Source organism: Equus caballus, chromosome 22 (assembly GCF_041296265.1).
Source record: "Equus caballus isolate H_3958 breed thoroughbred chromosome 22, TB-T2T, whole genome shotgun sequence".
Taxonomy (NCBI): Eukaryota; Metazoa; Chordata; class Mammalia; order Perissodactyla; family Equidae; genus Equus; species Equus caballus.
Genome location: NC_091705.1, coordinates 5657479 through 5673911, shown reverse-complemented (window position 1 = coordinate 5673911; position 16433 = coordinate 5657479). Strand labels below are relative to the sequence as shown.

The 16433-nt window shown below is 42.4% G+C and overlaps 1 protein-coding gene across 6 annotated transcripts in view; it reads left to right on the top strand.

The window, feature by feature from the left end:
• Nucleotides 1-16433, top strand: part of CFAP61 (cilia and flagella associated protein 61) — a 294815-nt gene that overhangs the window by 178532 nt on the left and 99850 nt on the right. For all 6 annotated transcript variants that reach the window (XR_011430676.1, XM_001489672.6, XM_023626019.2 and 3 more), the window contains 2 exons: nt 6221-6319; nt 11051-11219. Coding sequence is in view for 5 of the 6 variants with exons in the window: in XM_001489672.6 (XP_001489722.2) it covers nt 6221-6319; nt 11051-11219 (268 nt within the window). In the remaining variant the exon portion in view is untranslated. The remainder of the gene's footprint in view (nt 1-6220; nt 6320-11050; nt 11220-16433) is intronic.

Here is a 16433-nt window from a genome sequence, read left to right as displayed (position 1 = left end):
CTTATTCATTCAACAGACATTTCAAACATTACACTCATTTTCATTTTTTCAGTGAGGATCTATATTCTACTTTTATGCAGAGATACATAAGCTTTTCATCTGACATCCTAAATCCCCAGACCATCCCTCCAGCCCCTTACCCTTCCAGGTCCCTGGAGAGTCCACAGAGCACCGAGGTCACACCAGGCAGACGCATGTACCTTATTGTTGGGTCCAGTGTTGATTCCTGATCCCTTGCCCTAGGTCACAAGCCTCGAGTCAGGCAGGCATAAGAGATTTGCTGTTTGGCCCCTTTCTCCAGGCCCCATCCTGGTTCCCACTGAGGTTTCCATGAACAGGTGAGCCATGCAAGATGGCACCCAAGAGAAGAGAGAAGTAGGGTTAGGGAAAGGGCTTTTCACCTCTTCCTCTCCGCAGGAACAGTCTCCCCCTTCCAGAAGTGCTCAGAATCCTTCATCCCACTCCTCATCTTTAGCTGTCTCTCTGGTCTCCCCCTGGAGGTCAGAGTATGCTATTACTGACAGCTGTGTGGCCACAGATGTAGCTGCCGTGTTATTTTTAGTAATACAATAAAAATGAAGTAAGTAGCCAAGGACATTGGCAAAAAAAATCTCTTTTGTGATCTACACAGAAAAAATATTGCTGAAGAAAGTTAAAAATTTTTCAGGGAAAAACTGGTAGATTCTCTATTCTATATTTGTAATAAAAATTTTGTTTTCATTTGTTTTGCCCTATATTTTTCATCTAATATTGGGTGTTCACCTAACTCCTAATTTTAAAACTCCACCTTTAGCATTTTATTATTAATTTTGTGACATTATGTGGTCACTGGGACCAAATTAAATCCGAGTTACTCTTTGATTAGTAGAATATGCTGTTAGGTTAAATACCTATCTTGAGCTAGGATTTACTGTCGTTTGGCAAACATTTTTGTCATTGTTTTGAACAATTCAGAAAGCAGAGACTCTAGTGGATTAAACTGTAACATTTACATTGATGGGGATAATTATTTTCTCTCTACATTGTCTGTTTGTTCCAATAAAAGCAGTAATGAAAACAGTTAAGTCACTTGCTTTGGTTGCCCTTGCTATGCCAAAAAGAAAAAAAATCAGCAAAACATAAAAGTAAAAAATAATAAAAATAATCAGCATTCACCTGGCAGGTTGGCAGGTCTCTACCGCCCAGAAGGGTAAGCAATGTGAAAAGCTTTATGTTTCTTTTATCATGTTCACCATAAACTGGCAATGTGACTCTCTTTATTTGAAGGATGAGGATGTTTAGACCTAATTTTGTGCTGTTCTCCCCAAGCATAGGATGAAACGCAATACCTTTTACTTATTTCCCTGGATACTCTAATCCCTCTCTGCTTTACGAGTATCTTTGAGCTGTTCCTCCCTCTGTATCCACAGCAACGTGAAATCCCCGCTGGAATTATCTGCTCGAAAATGCAGGTGCACTTGCTTAATGTTTCATTGGCTTGAGCACTTAACTTGAACTTTTTTTTTCCACGACATGGTGACCTTTGATTTCAGAGCAGAGGGCTCACAGTGATGTTCGATAGTGTTTGTATACATTAAGCCAATACCGGGAGAGCTGGGAGTCATGCCTTCTCTGTGGTTCTGCTGTTCCTGCCGTTTCATCTACTGCGTGTCCGAACCCAGGAGGTACCCCATCACCCGCTACTCCATTTGCAGGAACTTTTTGAATATTCATAAGTAATCAAATTAAAGTCTTAAACATTTTATCTTCATATTTCATCCTCAGAAGAGCCAAAATCTATCAGAATTGCCCATTATAAACATCGTGATTTTGGACCACTACTCTTAAATAGTTACAAATTTAAGAAATTAAATATCTGGATGTTTCTAAATCAGATTACAGAGGTAACTGTTACAGCAAAAATTTGAGGTTGGAGAAAGAAATAGACATGCTGGTGATAATTTCATATAAAGGCCTGGAAGAGGCAGGGAACCTTCACAGAATCGCAGGAAGGTTGATGTTACAAAGAAGCTTGAGGAGTTAGTTTAGGGCCTGACCGTAAGGACCTTATAGGCTGTGCTCATGAATTTGGACTTCATATTTTGCTAATAAAATAGTTAACATTCATTGAAAATGTAAACTTCTAAGCATTTTACAGATACTATTTCATTTAGTCCTCACAGAATCCCTAGAAGATGGCAGGTTCTGTTTTTCCCACTTCATGGGCTAGGAAACTGAGCCACAGAGAGGTTAAATAACCTGCCCCAGGTCAAAAAGCTAGAAAGTGCCAGAGCCAGGAGTCCAGCTGAGGCCATCTGACTCCTGGGCCCTCTTAGCTGCTCTGCTGCTACCAAAGTGGTAAGCAAACACGGAGACTTGAAAACCAGAACAGCTGAGATCTGATTTAATTTAAAAAGAGTTTTCCAGTAGCTGTGTGGAAGATGGGCAGGAGGGAGAGAGATTTGTGCCAGGGAGACTAACCCTGAGACTATTTCTCTAGGCAAGAAGGTGGGCTAAGGCAATGTGTCCTGGGAATGGCAGGTGGGGGCCATTCAAGAGATATGGACGAGGTAAAAGTGACTAGACATGGTGACCAGTTGTGGGAAGTGAGAAGGAGGGTAGGAGTCTGGGGTTGGCTCCCAAATTGCTGGCTTGAGAGATGGCTGGTTGGCATGCCTTTGATGGAGATAAAGGAGGAGTGGGATGGGGTTACAAAGACCTTTGTTTGGACACGTATTGAATTTGGGATGCCCAGGGAGCAGTCCCATTAGCACTGACAGACATTTGGAAATTAGGTTTGGCTCTCAGAAGAAAACTATAGCATAAATATGTAAGATGAAGTCATGATGGTAGACCACATCACCCACGGAGATGAGCATAAAGGCTGGGAAGCTTGGTGAGGGAAAGATGAGCAAAGGTGGAGGAGCTGGTAAAAAAAAAAAAGCAGTCATAAAAGAGAACCTTAAGATAGTGCTGTCGCAGGCAGCACGTTCTATGGCGGTAGCTCCTGGATAGGGCCTCCTGCATGGCCCTGGCTGTCTGTTTTCCCCTATCCCTTCCTCCTTCAGGATTGGCGTCAGTAATGGCATCCCACCCACCAGTGCTAGTCCCTGGTTGACTCCCATCCCTTATTGGTTTCTAGAAGTCTGTACACACCTCTGCCTTCATTCAATAAAACCCTGTGGAGTCAGCCATCTACTTCCTGCCTGGACCATGATTGATACAAGCATCTTCCCTGATCCCCGCCCGCCCTTCCTTCATGAGTCAACATGAGGAGAGACTTCGAGTTGCCTCCCAGTATTTATTTTGTACTTTATCCTCAGTAACAGAGCCCTGGGCAATGTGGTTCTTAGAAAAACTACTGTGTTTCTCTTTGGAAAACCACGTTTTCAGCCTCCCTTGCTGCTATATATGGCCGTGTCACTGAGTTCTGGCAATGTAAGCAGAGATGTCGTGTAAAACTTTCAGGAAGGCTCCTTAATGGGCACCCCTTTCTACCCATTCCTCTTTCCCTCTGCCTGTAATGCGGATGTAGGATGTGATGCCTGGAGCTCCAGGAGCCACCTTGGAACTGAGGTGACTTTGAGAATGGAAGCAGAGAAGCAGGGTCATGGCCCCTGTTGACTTCATGGCGCCAGCTTATCAGCACCTGACTGGTTCCTTCCAGGTTTCCTAAGAACAGTTGTGAAGGATATTTGCTGGTATAGGGGTAGGGACAAATAGGAGAGGATCTTGATGAGGAGACAGGGTTAATGAATCAGGGGGAATGGAAGAACAGTCTTGTAGATTTATCTGGAGGTGGCAAGAAGGGACACAGTGGGAGAGAGTTGCCTGGTGGCTGGTCTCTGTTTTCTTTATGATGTGGAAGATGTTGTCACTTGAGAATGAGGAAGGGGGATGGCAGGGAGAACAAGGAAGTTTAAAGCGGTGAACTTGAAGACTGGAAAAAGGACCAGAACAGTGAAGGATGCGAAAGGAATTGGGCTGAGGCTAAAGGAAAGGAATGGAAAGCTGGTTTCTTTATATATAAAAATCCAGAGAATGCCCCCCTCATATTTTTTTGAGAAATCTTTAATTGGATCATAGCATAATTCAGGATACTACAATGTGGCAATTTGTAAACTTACAAGTCATTTGATCCATGTTGTTAGATAATTCAAATTATTCAGTGCCAAAGGGGTTGTTTTTGTAGTAGAAAGTGTAGCTGGATAATTACTAAGCCCTCTCCTCACATAGAGATGTAAGAAGGGCCTGTATGTAGTTGTATTATCAGTACAACATAAACCACGTTTCCGTCACATAGACTTGAAAGTCAAAATAAATTTTAACTGCATGTGAGTATAAATATGTATTATTATTATTTGCATTTTCCATTAAATGGTAATAAATCAAAGGCCTGTCATCGGTGTGCATTTGCAGACTGGCAGCCATAAGTAGCTGGGGTTAATTGTGACCTTTATTTTATTTGAACATATTCAAAAATTTTATTCTTATTATTAGAGGATAAGATGTGCTCGGTTTTCTTTGTACCAAACAAGAATATTCATTCTTAAATGACACACATCCTTAGAGACTTTAGAGCAAAACCTTTCATAATATTTAACTATTTTTAAATGTCAGCTGCAGTTGAGTTTATTACATTGCTGGCCCATGCCATCACCCAAAGTCTCCCGCTTTTAGTGGCACTTAGATTGTCAGCAAACTGATAGCATTTTCCAATCTCCTCCTGAGAAAGGAGGGCAGGTGTTTTCCTCTGACTTGGTGAAGGTTTCTTTTTTGGCATTTGGTTGGTTTAAGGGGAGATGTGAACGAAGAGGAGATTTTAGGGGAAAAAAAAAATCTTTCTCACCATCCTGAAGTCCATGAAATGATCAGCTCACCCATAATACGTTGCTGACTCGAGCTGGAGGGCAAATTTGCAGCAGGAGTATTTAATACTCGCAGGGGGTGGATCTTAAAGCTCATAAGTGGGGCCGGCCCAATGGCGCAGCGGTTGCATTTGCACGTCCCGCTTCTCTTGGCCCAGGGTTTGCTGGTTCGGATCCCGGGTGTAGACATGGCACCGCTTGGCAAGCCATGCTGTGGTAGGCATCCCATGTATAAAGTAGAGGAAGATGGGCATGGATGTTAGCTCAGGGCTAATCTTCCTCAAAAAAAAAAAAAAAAGCTCATAATTGCCTCAGAAGCCTCCACTTACATGCACTGGGTGTGCCCCTAACATTTCCCGCAGGACAGGTTAGAGGGCGCTGCTTGGAGTCAGAAGACATGGCTTTCACTTTAGGCCCTGCTGCTTATGAGCTTCATGACTGTGAACAAATTACCTACTGTTTCCAATCTTGACTTTCTTCCACATGAAATACGGATAATAAAGACTTGTTCCTACCCCCTTCACAAATTGTCTTGAAGATTAATCCCTAGGATAATGCCTATGAACGTGCCTCAGGCCCTGGAAAGCCTGATGCAGATAGAAGGCAGTTTTGCTCTTACAAGGAATCCTCTAGAACTTTCTCCTCTGAGATACTTTGGTTTCCTGATTTGAGCAATTGTATGTCTCTGAAAGTAATAAAACTAATGTTGACTGAGGGGATTAGGTGATCTTTGGATCCCTCTCAACCATTTGGGGTCAGCAGGGTGGTGGAGGCAGAGGTTAGACGAGAAGACCCTGGAGCCAGACAGCCTGGGATCACGCCCAGCCTCCAGACTTCCCAGCTGAATGGTCTTGGGCAAGTCATTTTCCCTCAGTTCCACATAATAAAACAGGGATAATGATATTACCGACCTCACTGGAATGCTGGGAGGACTACGTAAGGGCCATGCAGAAGGCTTGACGGTAGGCGCCCGGAAAGTTTTAGCTGTGGTGGTTGTAATTCCAAGCAGTTTCTTATAGGTAGCCTGAAATTCGAACTTTGCATTAACTTATACTAAATTTACGTCCCTCCTCCCAATTTTTGTGCTTGATTTTGTTTTACTTTGAGAAGCAAATTTTTAAAAATCAAACAGTGTCTGCCATTACCCTGTTGTAGCTTTTGGAAGTTTCCACCATTAGCAGTTCCAGTGCCATCCTCCTCTTTTCCTTTGAATGGTCGGTTCTGTTTGAAGGTTTGTGCAAAAAGTGTTGCTAGGTTCAAAGAAAAATCCAACAATTGGATGCCACGTGACATAAAGTGAAATTGAATTATAATAATCCTTCCCTGAGCTGTGCGTCACCTCTCTGTGTTTTGTTTTGTGTCTTTCTCCTTAGTTCTCACCTGAAGTTTAGTAACCTCACGCTGATTTCAACCCACGGACTCCCGGGAAAGAAACTTCTGAGCACTGAACAAAGGAAGTTCTTAGCAAGCGAGTATGAATTCTATTTGCTTTTTCATTCTGAGGCCTAAATGTCCTAATTTGTGTGCAGCCATTTAATAGTGGATTTCAGATTGGAAAGGGGAAAGGGCGGGCTTTTCTCCTGATGCTCAGATGTCACTCAGGAGATCCAAGTACAAATCTGTGAACAAGTGAATGGCAGGGCTGGGCTGCCTTTTTGTGTTTGTGGGAGGCCGGCTGCCCTGTTCCAAACAACTCGGGTGGAGCCTGCTGACCCCGCCACCCCGGCATTCAGGTTCTGGGTGCCGCTACAGGGTAGGGGAGCTTGGTGACTATATTTACACCAGACCAGGCAATGCCCCCAAGGTTCAGAGTTGGGAGATGAAGGTGGGGCACCTCACTGGGGTCTGGGTCTCACATCCCCCTGGCCGTTTGTAGTCAGGGGCTCATCAGCCAGAGACATTCTATGCCAGTCCCGGCAAACTTTGTTTCCATCCCAATAGAATCACTATTTGAAAACATCCATTCTAGAAAATGCCATTTCATTATCTCACAGCTTCTATTAATTTTAATTTCCTGTAGCAAAACATGGGTCCAAGAATGATTAGTCTTCCTGCCTCTAGAAAGAATGTCTCAATTTTTCCAACGACGAGGAAGGAAATTGTTCGCTCTCAGGGGGTTCATTTTAGAATCCATGACGAAGGGATCTTCTTCCCTCTGTGAAAGACTTCCTTTGCCTTCAAACAGTGAGAAAAACCACAGCTTCCTTGCCAACACAACCAGGTTCATTTTGACCTAATACTTTTTCAGACTGTACACTTTGATTTTTTTTTTGAAAGACATAAGTAGTGTGTGGTAAAAAAGGCATGGGTCTGAGCCCGGTAGATGCAGCTTCAGACCCTGCCCCTGCCACAAAGGGGACTTGGTTTCTCTGAGCTTTGTTTTTTTTCCCATTGTGAAAAATGTATGATAAGCCAAGCTTGCTGGATTTTTTGGTTAAAATTAGTATAACATCAGCTCGTGATCAACACGTGCATGTACATCCCCTTCCCTTCTTTGCCCTCTTTCTAAATTACGTGATTTCCGGGTAATGTTGGTGTTATTGATAAATGTCTTACTAGGCATTTAATTGATTCAGCTTGATAAAAGTTTGTGTTAGCCCCCATGTTAGTTGTGTTATGGGAAAGGTGTGATCCTGTGTAAACTCCTTAACTGTCTAGAACCGCTCCCCAAGATAGTGGCTACTAACAACATGTGGCTATTTAAATTTAAATTTAAGTTAAATGAGATTAAAATTTCAGCTCCTCAATTACATAGCCATATTTTAAGTGCTCAATAGCCACACGTGGCTAGTAGTTACCATATCAGACAACATAGCTACAGAACATTTCCATCCTCAGAAAGTTCTAGAATGCTCCAACCTAAAATCTATCCCTGTCTGCTTATTTCTCTGACCTCACCTTTTATTATTTTTGTCCTCATTCTCTCCACTCTAGCCACACCAGCCTCCTTAATGTTCTGAAAACACAACAGGAAGCTCCCCACCTTGGGGGTCTTTGCTTAAATGTCAACTTTTCAGTGAGACCTACCCTGACCACCCATTCATTTGTGACCAACACTCCAACACACTCCAGTCCTCACTACTCTGCTCCAATTTTTTCTTGTAACTGAAATCCTTCTAAATATTATATAATTTGCCTTTTAAAATTATCTTTATTCTTTATGTTCTGAATCCTTCAACAATGTAAACTCTACAAGGGGAGGACTTTTTTGCCTTTTTCTTCACCGATGTGTTCCCGGCATCTGGGACAGTGCTTGCACACAGCAAGTGCTCAGTAAATCAGGTCGAATAGATGAAAGTTACCTCCAAAAGTCCCCGCGGCAGTTCTTTCAGTCAGGTTACAGAGAGAGACTGAATAACAGCTGGATGCCTCTGCTAGGTAACTGCATGTTCTCATAATTCTTAGAAACCACAAATGGAAACGTAAACAGGATGTTGCCTCTCGAATGGTCCTCACACCCCAATAAAGGAAATGATCTCTGGTCATGGAGTTTAAAAATAACAAGAGTATTGACATCCATAGACTTAATAATTTAAATTCCTCACTCTAAATACAAGTTCTGAACTCTCCCCTAACCAGTGTTTTATTTTTGTTGTCACTAGTTTGTGAATAGCCAGTTTTTGTCTTCTTTCCCCTGCCCTGTCCAGCATCTGGTGGAGGTGCTAATGACATGTCCGGGATACAGCAGAAAGGAAGGGAAGGAGAGACAGGAAGCAGGAGGAATCCACTAATTGGACAATAACCTTGAAAAACTGAGAGTTAGTTGTGATGCTCCTTCTTCTGAGAGTGTCACAATAAATCCTCTATGAAAACCTCTGTGGTTCTTCCCAGTTCTGAAGGGTTCTGAGTCTGTGAAGCACAGGCCTGCATCATCCTTAGGTTTGCTCCCTGGAGTTTGCCTCTGATTTTGCACCTGAAGCTCTGGGCTGAGTCTTCTGGCCACTAGTGGGGGAGCACTGCAACTTTGAGCAAGCCAGTCACTCTTCACATGTGTCCTCTTCCAGAAATTTCCCCATCTGGCATTTGTGTTGTTTTCTCCTCTTTATTACCTGTCTCCAGAATATTCTATGAAGACAACCTTTCAATTATTTCCAAGTCAGTGTCAAGCTCACTTGAGAAACATGAAGTTTCATTGATGTTCTGTCTTTGGTTCCTTCTCTCTCTTCCAGAGTACCCTAGTGGAGGTATTCCTATTGTCACAAGCTGTGAGACAGTCTCTATCATGTTAAAACCATGATGCTCATTAATCTTCTTAGGAAATAAGTTTGGAAAAATATCACTTAAAGTCTCCAGTGTCTAGTTTCACCTACCTCGTGGGTAAATTAAAGAAGGTCCAGAATGGATAGTAATGTCCAGAATAGATATCTAGTAGTCACCTACCCAGTGATATTTTAAACTGAGAGATGCCATTCAGTGTAGTAACGGGCGGTAAAAGTAAGCATCCCACATTCTTCAGTGCTCCCTCAGGTTGCTAAAAAACCAGTGTTCCCAACTGCCAGTTCCCACTGGACAGAGCTTCAAATTTTAACTCTGAAATATGCATTCTGACCTTATGAACTTTACCGTCCTACTGTCATTAAAAATAACATTGTCTTAGCCTTCCCCAAATTTCCCCTGAGAACTTTCATCTTTAAGCAAATTCTCATAAGAGTAATCCCTGCACACTAACTATATTTAATTTTTCCTCATCTTGGATGACAGACAGTGCTATTCCTATTATGAAGTAAGAACAGTCCTCTGTGGGTCTCTCATCAATGTACCAAATCAATGAAGTTTCCTGCTCTCCTGTAAACCTACCAACATGGATTTTTAAAAGGGAATTTCATCTCACTATCTGTTATTTTCCTGTAACAGGCCAGCCTCTGATTTTCTTTTCTTATTAAGAAGAAATTTTCTTGTTTTTAAGTGTTGTTTCGTGGAGAGATACAAAGCCCAGCGCTCCCTTCTCTTTCACAGGCCCCATAACAGGGTCTAATGTGCATCCATTACTAGGATTCTTTTTGTGTGGAGAGAGCAGACTCACGTGTGGATCAAAAAGAAAAAATGTTCTCCCATTACCACTTCAGAATCCTGTTTGCCTCCAAGGAGAGTAAACAGGATTATGTATCATTAATATTATTTAGAATAATACCCTTCACATATGCATCCCACTTGACAAAACAGCGTCTCTTACATCCTCATGTTTGTCCCTTCCAATGATGGAGGCAAGAAGGGAGGGATAGTTGTCCCATGTTGAGAGGGGAGGAAACCGAAGTATTGGAAGGGGATGTAGAGTCCCCAGGGTCCAGTCTCATCGGCAACAAGGCAAGGACACAGACCATGACATAGCACACCCTAGATTTGAACACAACACTGACTGTTCTGCCACCCTACACTCTTGATCTTCAGAACAGGATCATTGAGAGGTCACGTACATGAGGTCAAACCTTTCAGCAAATTTTGCAAACAACCCTCAAAAAACACTTTAAATAAACTTTAAGCCACAAGAAACCCACTTTTCTCACATTACAGTATGGTGCTCGTGCTCACATGGGACCCAGAGAAGAAAACCCATTCACCCTGGACCTGCTTTTCGTAGAAGGCCCAGTTCTCCGTAAATCACCTTGGTTGGCCCTGTGGAGCAAATCCCAAAAGTCTCCAAGGACTGTACTTGCTGCAAACCTAATTCCCAAACTCATATCCTCTCTAAATAAAATGTGTTTTGTCGTTTTGGCACAAATCCATGCACTAATTCTGAGAATGGGTCATTTATTGAAAAGCCTTAGCAGATAGGAGGGGTTTCTCAATATTCAGGACCTTGAGCCCTGCCTTTGGGAATCTTCAGTGATGCTTCTTTCTTCTTCCTCATTCCATCTGAGTCAGTGGTCCATATGACAATTCAACAGCTGAAGTAAATTTGTACCCACCATGAAATAGAGGCAGAAGAAAGAATATATTTTATAATCATTGATACACACACACACATCCTCCCTGTTGTGAACTGGCCTGCATCAGGCGGAACAATTTAGTTTTAATGGGAAGATGTCAATTTGTGACTAAGTGTCTCATAACAAAAAATCTCCTAATATCTAGCCTCAGTCCTGGTAAACGCACAGCGCGAGCAGACTCGGCCCACTAGGGGCCTTGAACCAGCTCACCAGATGTCTAATTAATGCCTGCTGTCAGCTGCTCAAATGTCACTGATGGAGCTTCTCTCTCCGCAGCCACTGTTTTAATGATAAAGATCACGCGTTGATGTCGCTGTGCTCCTGGGTCAATGTGGTGGTTGGTAGAATGACTGCCATAGACCGAGCAGCCAAGTATGTCGTGGTTTCCAAAGAGGAAATCGTGCTCTACGACCACCTCGTCCTCTGCACCGGACAGCAGTACCAGGTGAGGCCGCCCACGGAGATCTCAGTGATTAACTGTTAATGTGTTTACTGGGGCGCATGCTCTAGGGGTAAAGAGCCTGCCTTCTTGCCCAGACAGCTGCCACTCTGTATTCCTAAAAGTCCCTTGCAAGGCCTGTGCAGGACCAGAAGTGTGTCTGAAACCCTCATGGAAATCCATTCCAAGAAAAACATTCTGCTCGAGGATAAAAATCACAGCAAGTTGGAGAAATGTCATTCTTTAAGCTGTTGTCCAAAAGTCTAACACTTACTGCTCACCAGAGCAGAATCCAGATACAACCCGGCATGCATTTATGGTAAATTAATTTATGCCTCAAGAAGCTAACATTTGGCGTGGTGATGGGCTCACGCGAAAGTATTTCAAACATGCGCACCTTCTGTCGACCCTTATTTTATTTTGTCTCTCAGTTATAAAACTAGGAGATGTGACTGATTACCCAGTGACCATGCTTTCCATTTTGATTAAATTCTCAAGCCACACTTGAAGAAATTAATGCTGGATACAGCTGAAACTGTTCAATGTCTTGGGGCAGCAAATTTTAATATTCTCCCTTTGCAATATACGTATGCATTTCAAGTGGTCCACAGAATTAGGGCATCTCTTTAATGAAATGAGATTGGCCTTGTAACTCAAAGGTGGGGTCTTTTAATTGCATTTCTCCTGGGAACCTGGAGGCCTCCCTGTGGTGGGTTTGTTCCTGACAAGTATGGAATAATCCACCCCCCATCCCAGGTGCTGCTGTGTTTTAATCTGGTACTATCTTAGTTAGGCCATCTCATGAACGGCCGTGCATTTGACACGGGGATGTGTGTGCAGGTTTTCTTTACATTGCTGAGCCAGGAGGAGGCATTGCATGGTGGGGGGCAGGCAGCTGGCCAACTCCATGCCTCACTTACCCAATGTTCTCAGCCTTGGCTACACATCATGATCACCTGGGGCACTTCTGATACACCCATGGCCAGGCCCGGCCCCCAGAGACTCTGTTTTAGTTACTCTGGGGTGGGACCCAGTCATCAGTATTTTTTTAAGCTCCTTGATGATTCTACACTAAGGCCAAGAACCACTGACCTGAACTTTCTTGACCTAGAATCTCTCATCTGTACCTTAGAGCAGAACTTAAACTGAAATGTGCTCACATCCCCTGGGCATCTTGTTAAAATGCAGATTCTGAGCAGAGATGGGGCGTGGCTGAGATACTGCAGGTCTAACCATCTTCCAGGTGAGGCCGATGGTGCCAGTGCATGGACACCCTGAGAGTGGAGGCTGGGATCAGCCTCTGAGTAACTTCTTTTCTTTCTTTCTTCTGCTTCTTTTTTTTAAAAGAAATCCAATTCTCAAAGTGTAGAAAGGATTTTTTTTTTCCTAGTTAAAGGATAAAAAGAGACTGGAGAAATATCTTCATTTTGATACTTAAGTATTCCTCTTTTTAAAACATTAAATCCGAAGAAAACACCACCCACCCCTTTAGCTTGCCCCCCCTCACCTGCCCCGCCAAGTTCCAGCTGCTGCCTGCAACTGCAGACTTTGGAAAATGTGAGTGGAAGACCCAGCCAGCTGTCCAGAGACTAGGGCATCTGCTCATGTGTGTCCAGCTGCCCCTCAGCTTTAGTCTGTGGCACATTAAGCTCTTGCCCTTTTTACAATGGGAAAAATGAAATGAAGAAATGATAAAGGGAGTTCGAATTCAATTTTTCCAGAAGGACCTAAAAATTAAAGGTACATAGAGTGATATAAAAAAGGCAGCTGACTTCACTGGGGAGCTTCCAGGTTTTTTTCTGTTCCTATTTCTTTCTCCTCAACTCTCTCATGGTTTCATCCCAATTTTGTGATTTTTATTTTTAAAAAATAAAATGATGAAAATAAAAGTTAAACTCAAAGGAAGAAGATGACTCATTATAAAATATAACTACAAACCTTAACCTCTAATCAGACCTTTAAATGGAGTGTATTATTAGAAAATATTATGAAATATTTTTGATATCCAAATACATATCACTTAATTTTTTATCAGAAAATCCATGCACAAGGTAAAACATTAAATTGTGCTGCAAGGTTGCATGTGAGGAGGGCTGGTCTTTACTTCCAAGCCTTCTCTCCAGGGGCAACCCCCTTGAGGCATTTCTGTTGTTAGTTCTTCAATGGTTACCCCCAGAACTCCAAATAATGTCTCTGTAGAAGTTGTGATCTATCAACTTCTGAGATTACCTGTGACCTTCCCATTTTGGAAGATGATTTATCCAGCTCACTTCCAGTACTCTCCAACTCCCTTCTCTGTGCTGCCTATCAATTTTGATTATTTTTATTGGGGAGCGCATGCTGGTTTTGAAAGTCACTCTGAGAGAGCTTACAAATGAGGTCCCTGAATCACTCTCCATGACTCGTGAAGAATCGTGGAGATATGGAGAGATTTATGCCCTACACCTGGATTTGGGTCATCTCAAAAAGTTGTCATCTTTGTCAACTCAAAGTCACATGAGTCTGGCATTGACCATGAGAAGACTGTGGCAGGGACTTTCAAAGGGGTATCACTCACTGGAAGCCAGCAGGTGGGGCAAGAACATCCAACCAAGTGGGAGAGCACGCCAGGGACTTTAGTTATGGTGAGCTTGATGTGGGTCAGCAATATCATGTGGTCTCCACAGAGGTGAATTATGTCTTAGATGGGGTAAATAAGAGCAGGGCATCTAGGTCGGTGCAGCCCCAGGCGAGAGCCTGCTACAAATGGGTAGAAGAGAGAGCTGTGTACACCAATGTGCCACTCTGGTAAGACCTGAGAAAGGTGCTTCCCCTTGTCATTTGACAACATTTAACATGAAGAGACCTCACTGTGTTTGAGGATGACTAAGGGGGAACATAACAGCATGAGGTCAAAGAAAAGTAACTTTAAAAGCAAGGCTTGTGGGGCCAGCCCTGTGGCTGAGTGGCTAAGTTTATGTGCTCTGCTTTGGTGGCCCAGGGTTTCGCCAACTTGGATCCTGGGTGTGGACATGGTGCCGCTTATCAAGCAATGTTGAGGCAGCATCCCACCTGCCATAAATAGAAGGACCCACAACTGAAATATACAACTAGGTACTGGGGGGATTTGGGGAGAAAAAGCAATAAAAGAAAAAAGATTGGCAACAGTTGTTAGCTCAGGTGCCAATCTTTAAAAAAATAACCAAGGCTTGTTTTAAAACAAGGCTGCAAATTCTGTGACGCTTCTCCAATCTGAGAGTCTACATCTCCTCCCCTTGAATCTTGGCAGGCTTGTGACAGCCTCGACCAATAGAGTACAAAGGAAGTGATGTGTTGTGGTGCAACTTGGAGGCTGGGTCAAGGGCTATGCAGCATCTCCTTGTTTGTGGGAACAGTGGCTCCTGGAGCCCTGAGTTTCCACATAAGAAGTCTGATACCCTATGATCACTGTGCTTGAGATGCCAACATGGGTTCTCCAACTGATAATTCCAGCTGAGACCAGCCATCCCTGCCAAGGCTCAAGACATGTGAGTGAGGACATCTTGGATCCTCCAGACCAGACCATCCAGCAGGTGAATGTCACCAGTAACACTTGGAATAAAAGAATTGCCCAGCCAAGCCCTACCAAAATTTCAGACCCACAAAATCATGAAAAGTAATAAAATGGTTATTTAAACCACTAAGTTTTGGGGTGAGTTTGTTGTGCAGCAAGGAACAACTGGAACAAAAAGATAACATAGAATAAAAGAAAGAGAACAACATCTGGAAAACTTGGAGAAAGAATATACTTTTGAAATTATTTCAAAATGCAGGATATACACACACACCCTACAGGAAGCTATGTATCATCCTCAGGACAAGTTGATCACCCAGCCTCTGAAATTGGAGCTGAAGCCATCTAAAAAGCAGAAGCTGAGCTGAGAAGACCTCAGGATTAGATGAAGAGGGAGATGGGTGAGTAATAAAGGATTGAAATTAAATCCCCATCAGGAGACAGGACTGCTGCTGTAAGAAAGTTGATGATGCTGAAGACAAAGGAAAATGTTCCTCTGGAGGGAAGAAGCAAAGGGCAAAGGGATACATTTGGTACAGGAGACAAGGCTCTGATATGATAGAAAGATATGATATGAAAGATATGATAGACATGGAGACAACATGTAAATAATTGGTCCAAACAAATGGAAAAGAGACAATAAAGATATGCTAGAAGAAAACTTTCCTTATCTAAAAGACATATTGCCCAATTGACCACATTCCAGGCAAAATAAAAGAAAAATTTTCTCAGCTAGTTATATTCTGAGGAAATTTTGGTTTTGTGAGAATGATAAGGGAAAAAAATGACCAAACTTCAAGAGAAAAAGAACAGATTATTGATCCCTTACCCTCAAAAAGAACAAAAATAAGACAGGCGTCAAAAAATTACATCTCCAAATTGGCAACAACATAACAATAGTAGGGGATTTGAACACCCCACTTACATCATTGGATAGATCATCTAGATAGAAAGTCAACAAGGAAATATTGGCCTTAAATGACACACTAGACCAGCTGGACTTAATAGGTATATATAGAACATTCCATCCAAAAGCAGCAGAATACACGTTCTCCTTAAGTGCACACAGAACATCCTCAAAGATAGACCACATGTTGGGAAACAAAATAAACCTCAATAAATTTGAGAAGATTGAAATCATATCAAGCATCTTTTCTGACCACGATAGTATGAAACTAGAAATCAACTACAAGAAAAAAGCTTGGAAAGTCACAACTATGTGGAAAGTAAACGACATGCTACTGAACAACTATTGGGTCAATGAAGAAATCAAAAGAGAAATAAACAAATACCTAGAGACAGATGAAAATGAAAACAAAACCTACCAAAACATATGGGATACAGCAAAATTGGTACTACGAGGGAAGCTTATAGCAATACAGGCCTACCTCAACAAACAAGAAAAATCTCAGTAAACAATCTAACACTATACCTAAAAGAACTAGAAAAAGAAGAACAAACACAGCCCAGAGTCAGCAGAAGAAAGGAAATAATAAAAATCAGAGCAGAAATAAATGAAATAGAGACTAAAAAAACAGAAGAAAGGATCAATGAAACTAAGAGCTGGCTCTTTGACAAGATAAACAAAATTGACAAACCCTTAGCTAGACTTACTAAGGAAAAAAGAGAGAAGGCTCAAATAAATAAAACCAGACATTAAAGAGGAGAAATTACAATAGATACCACAG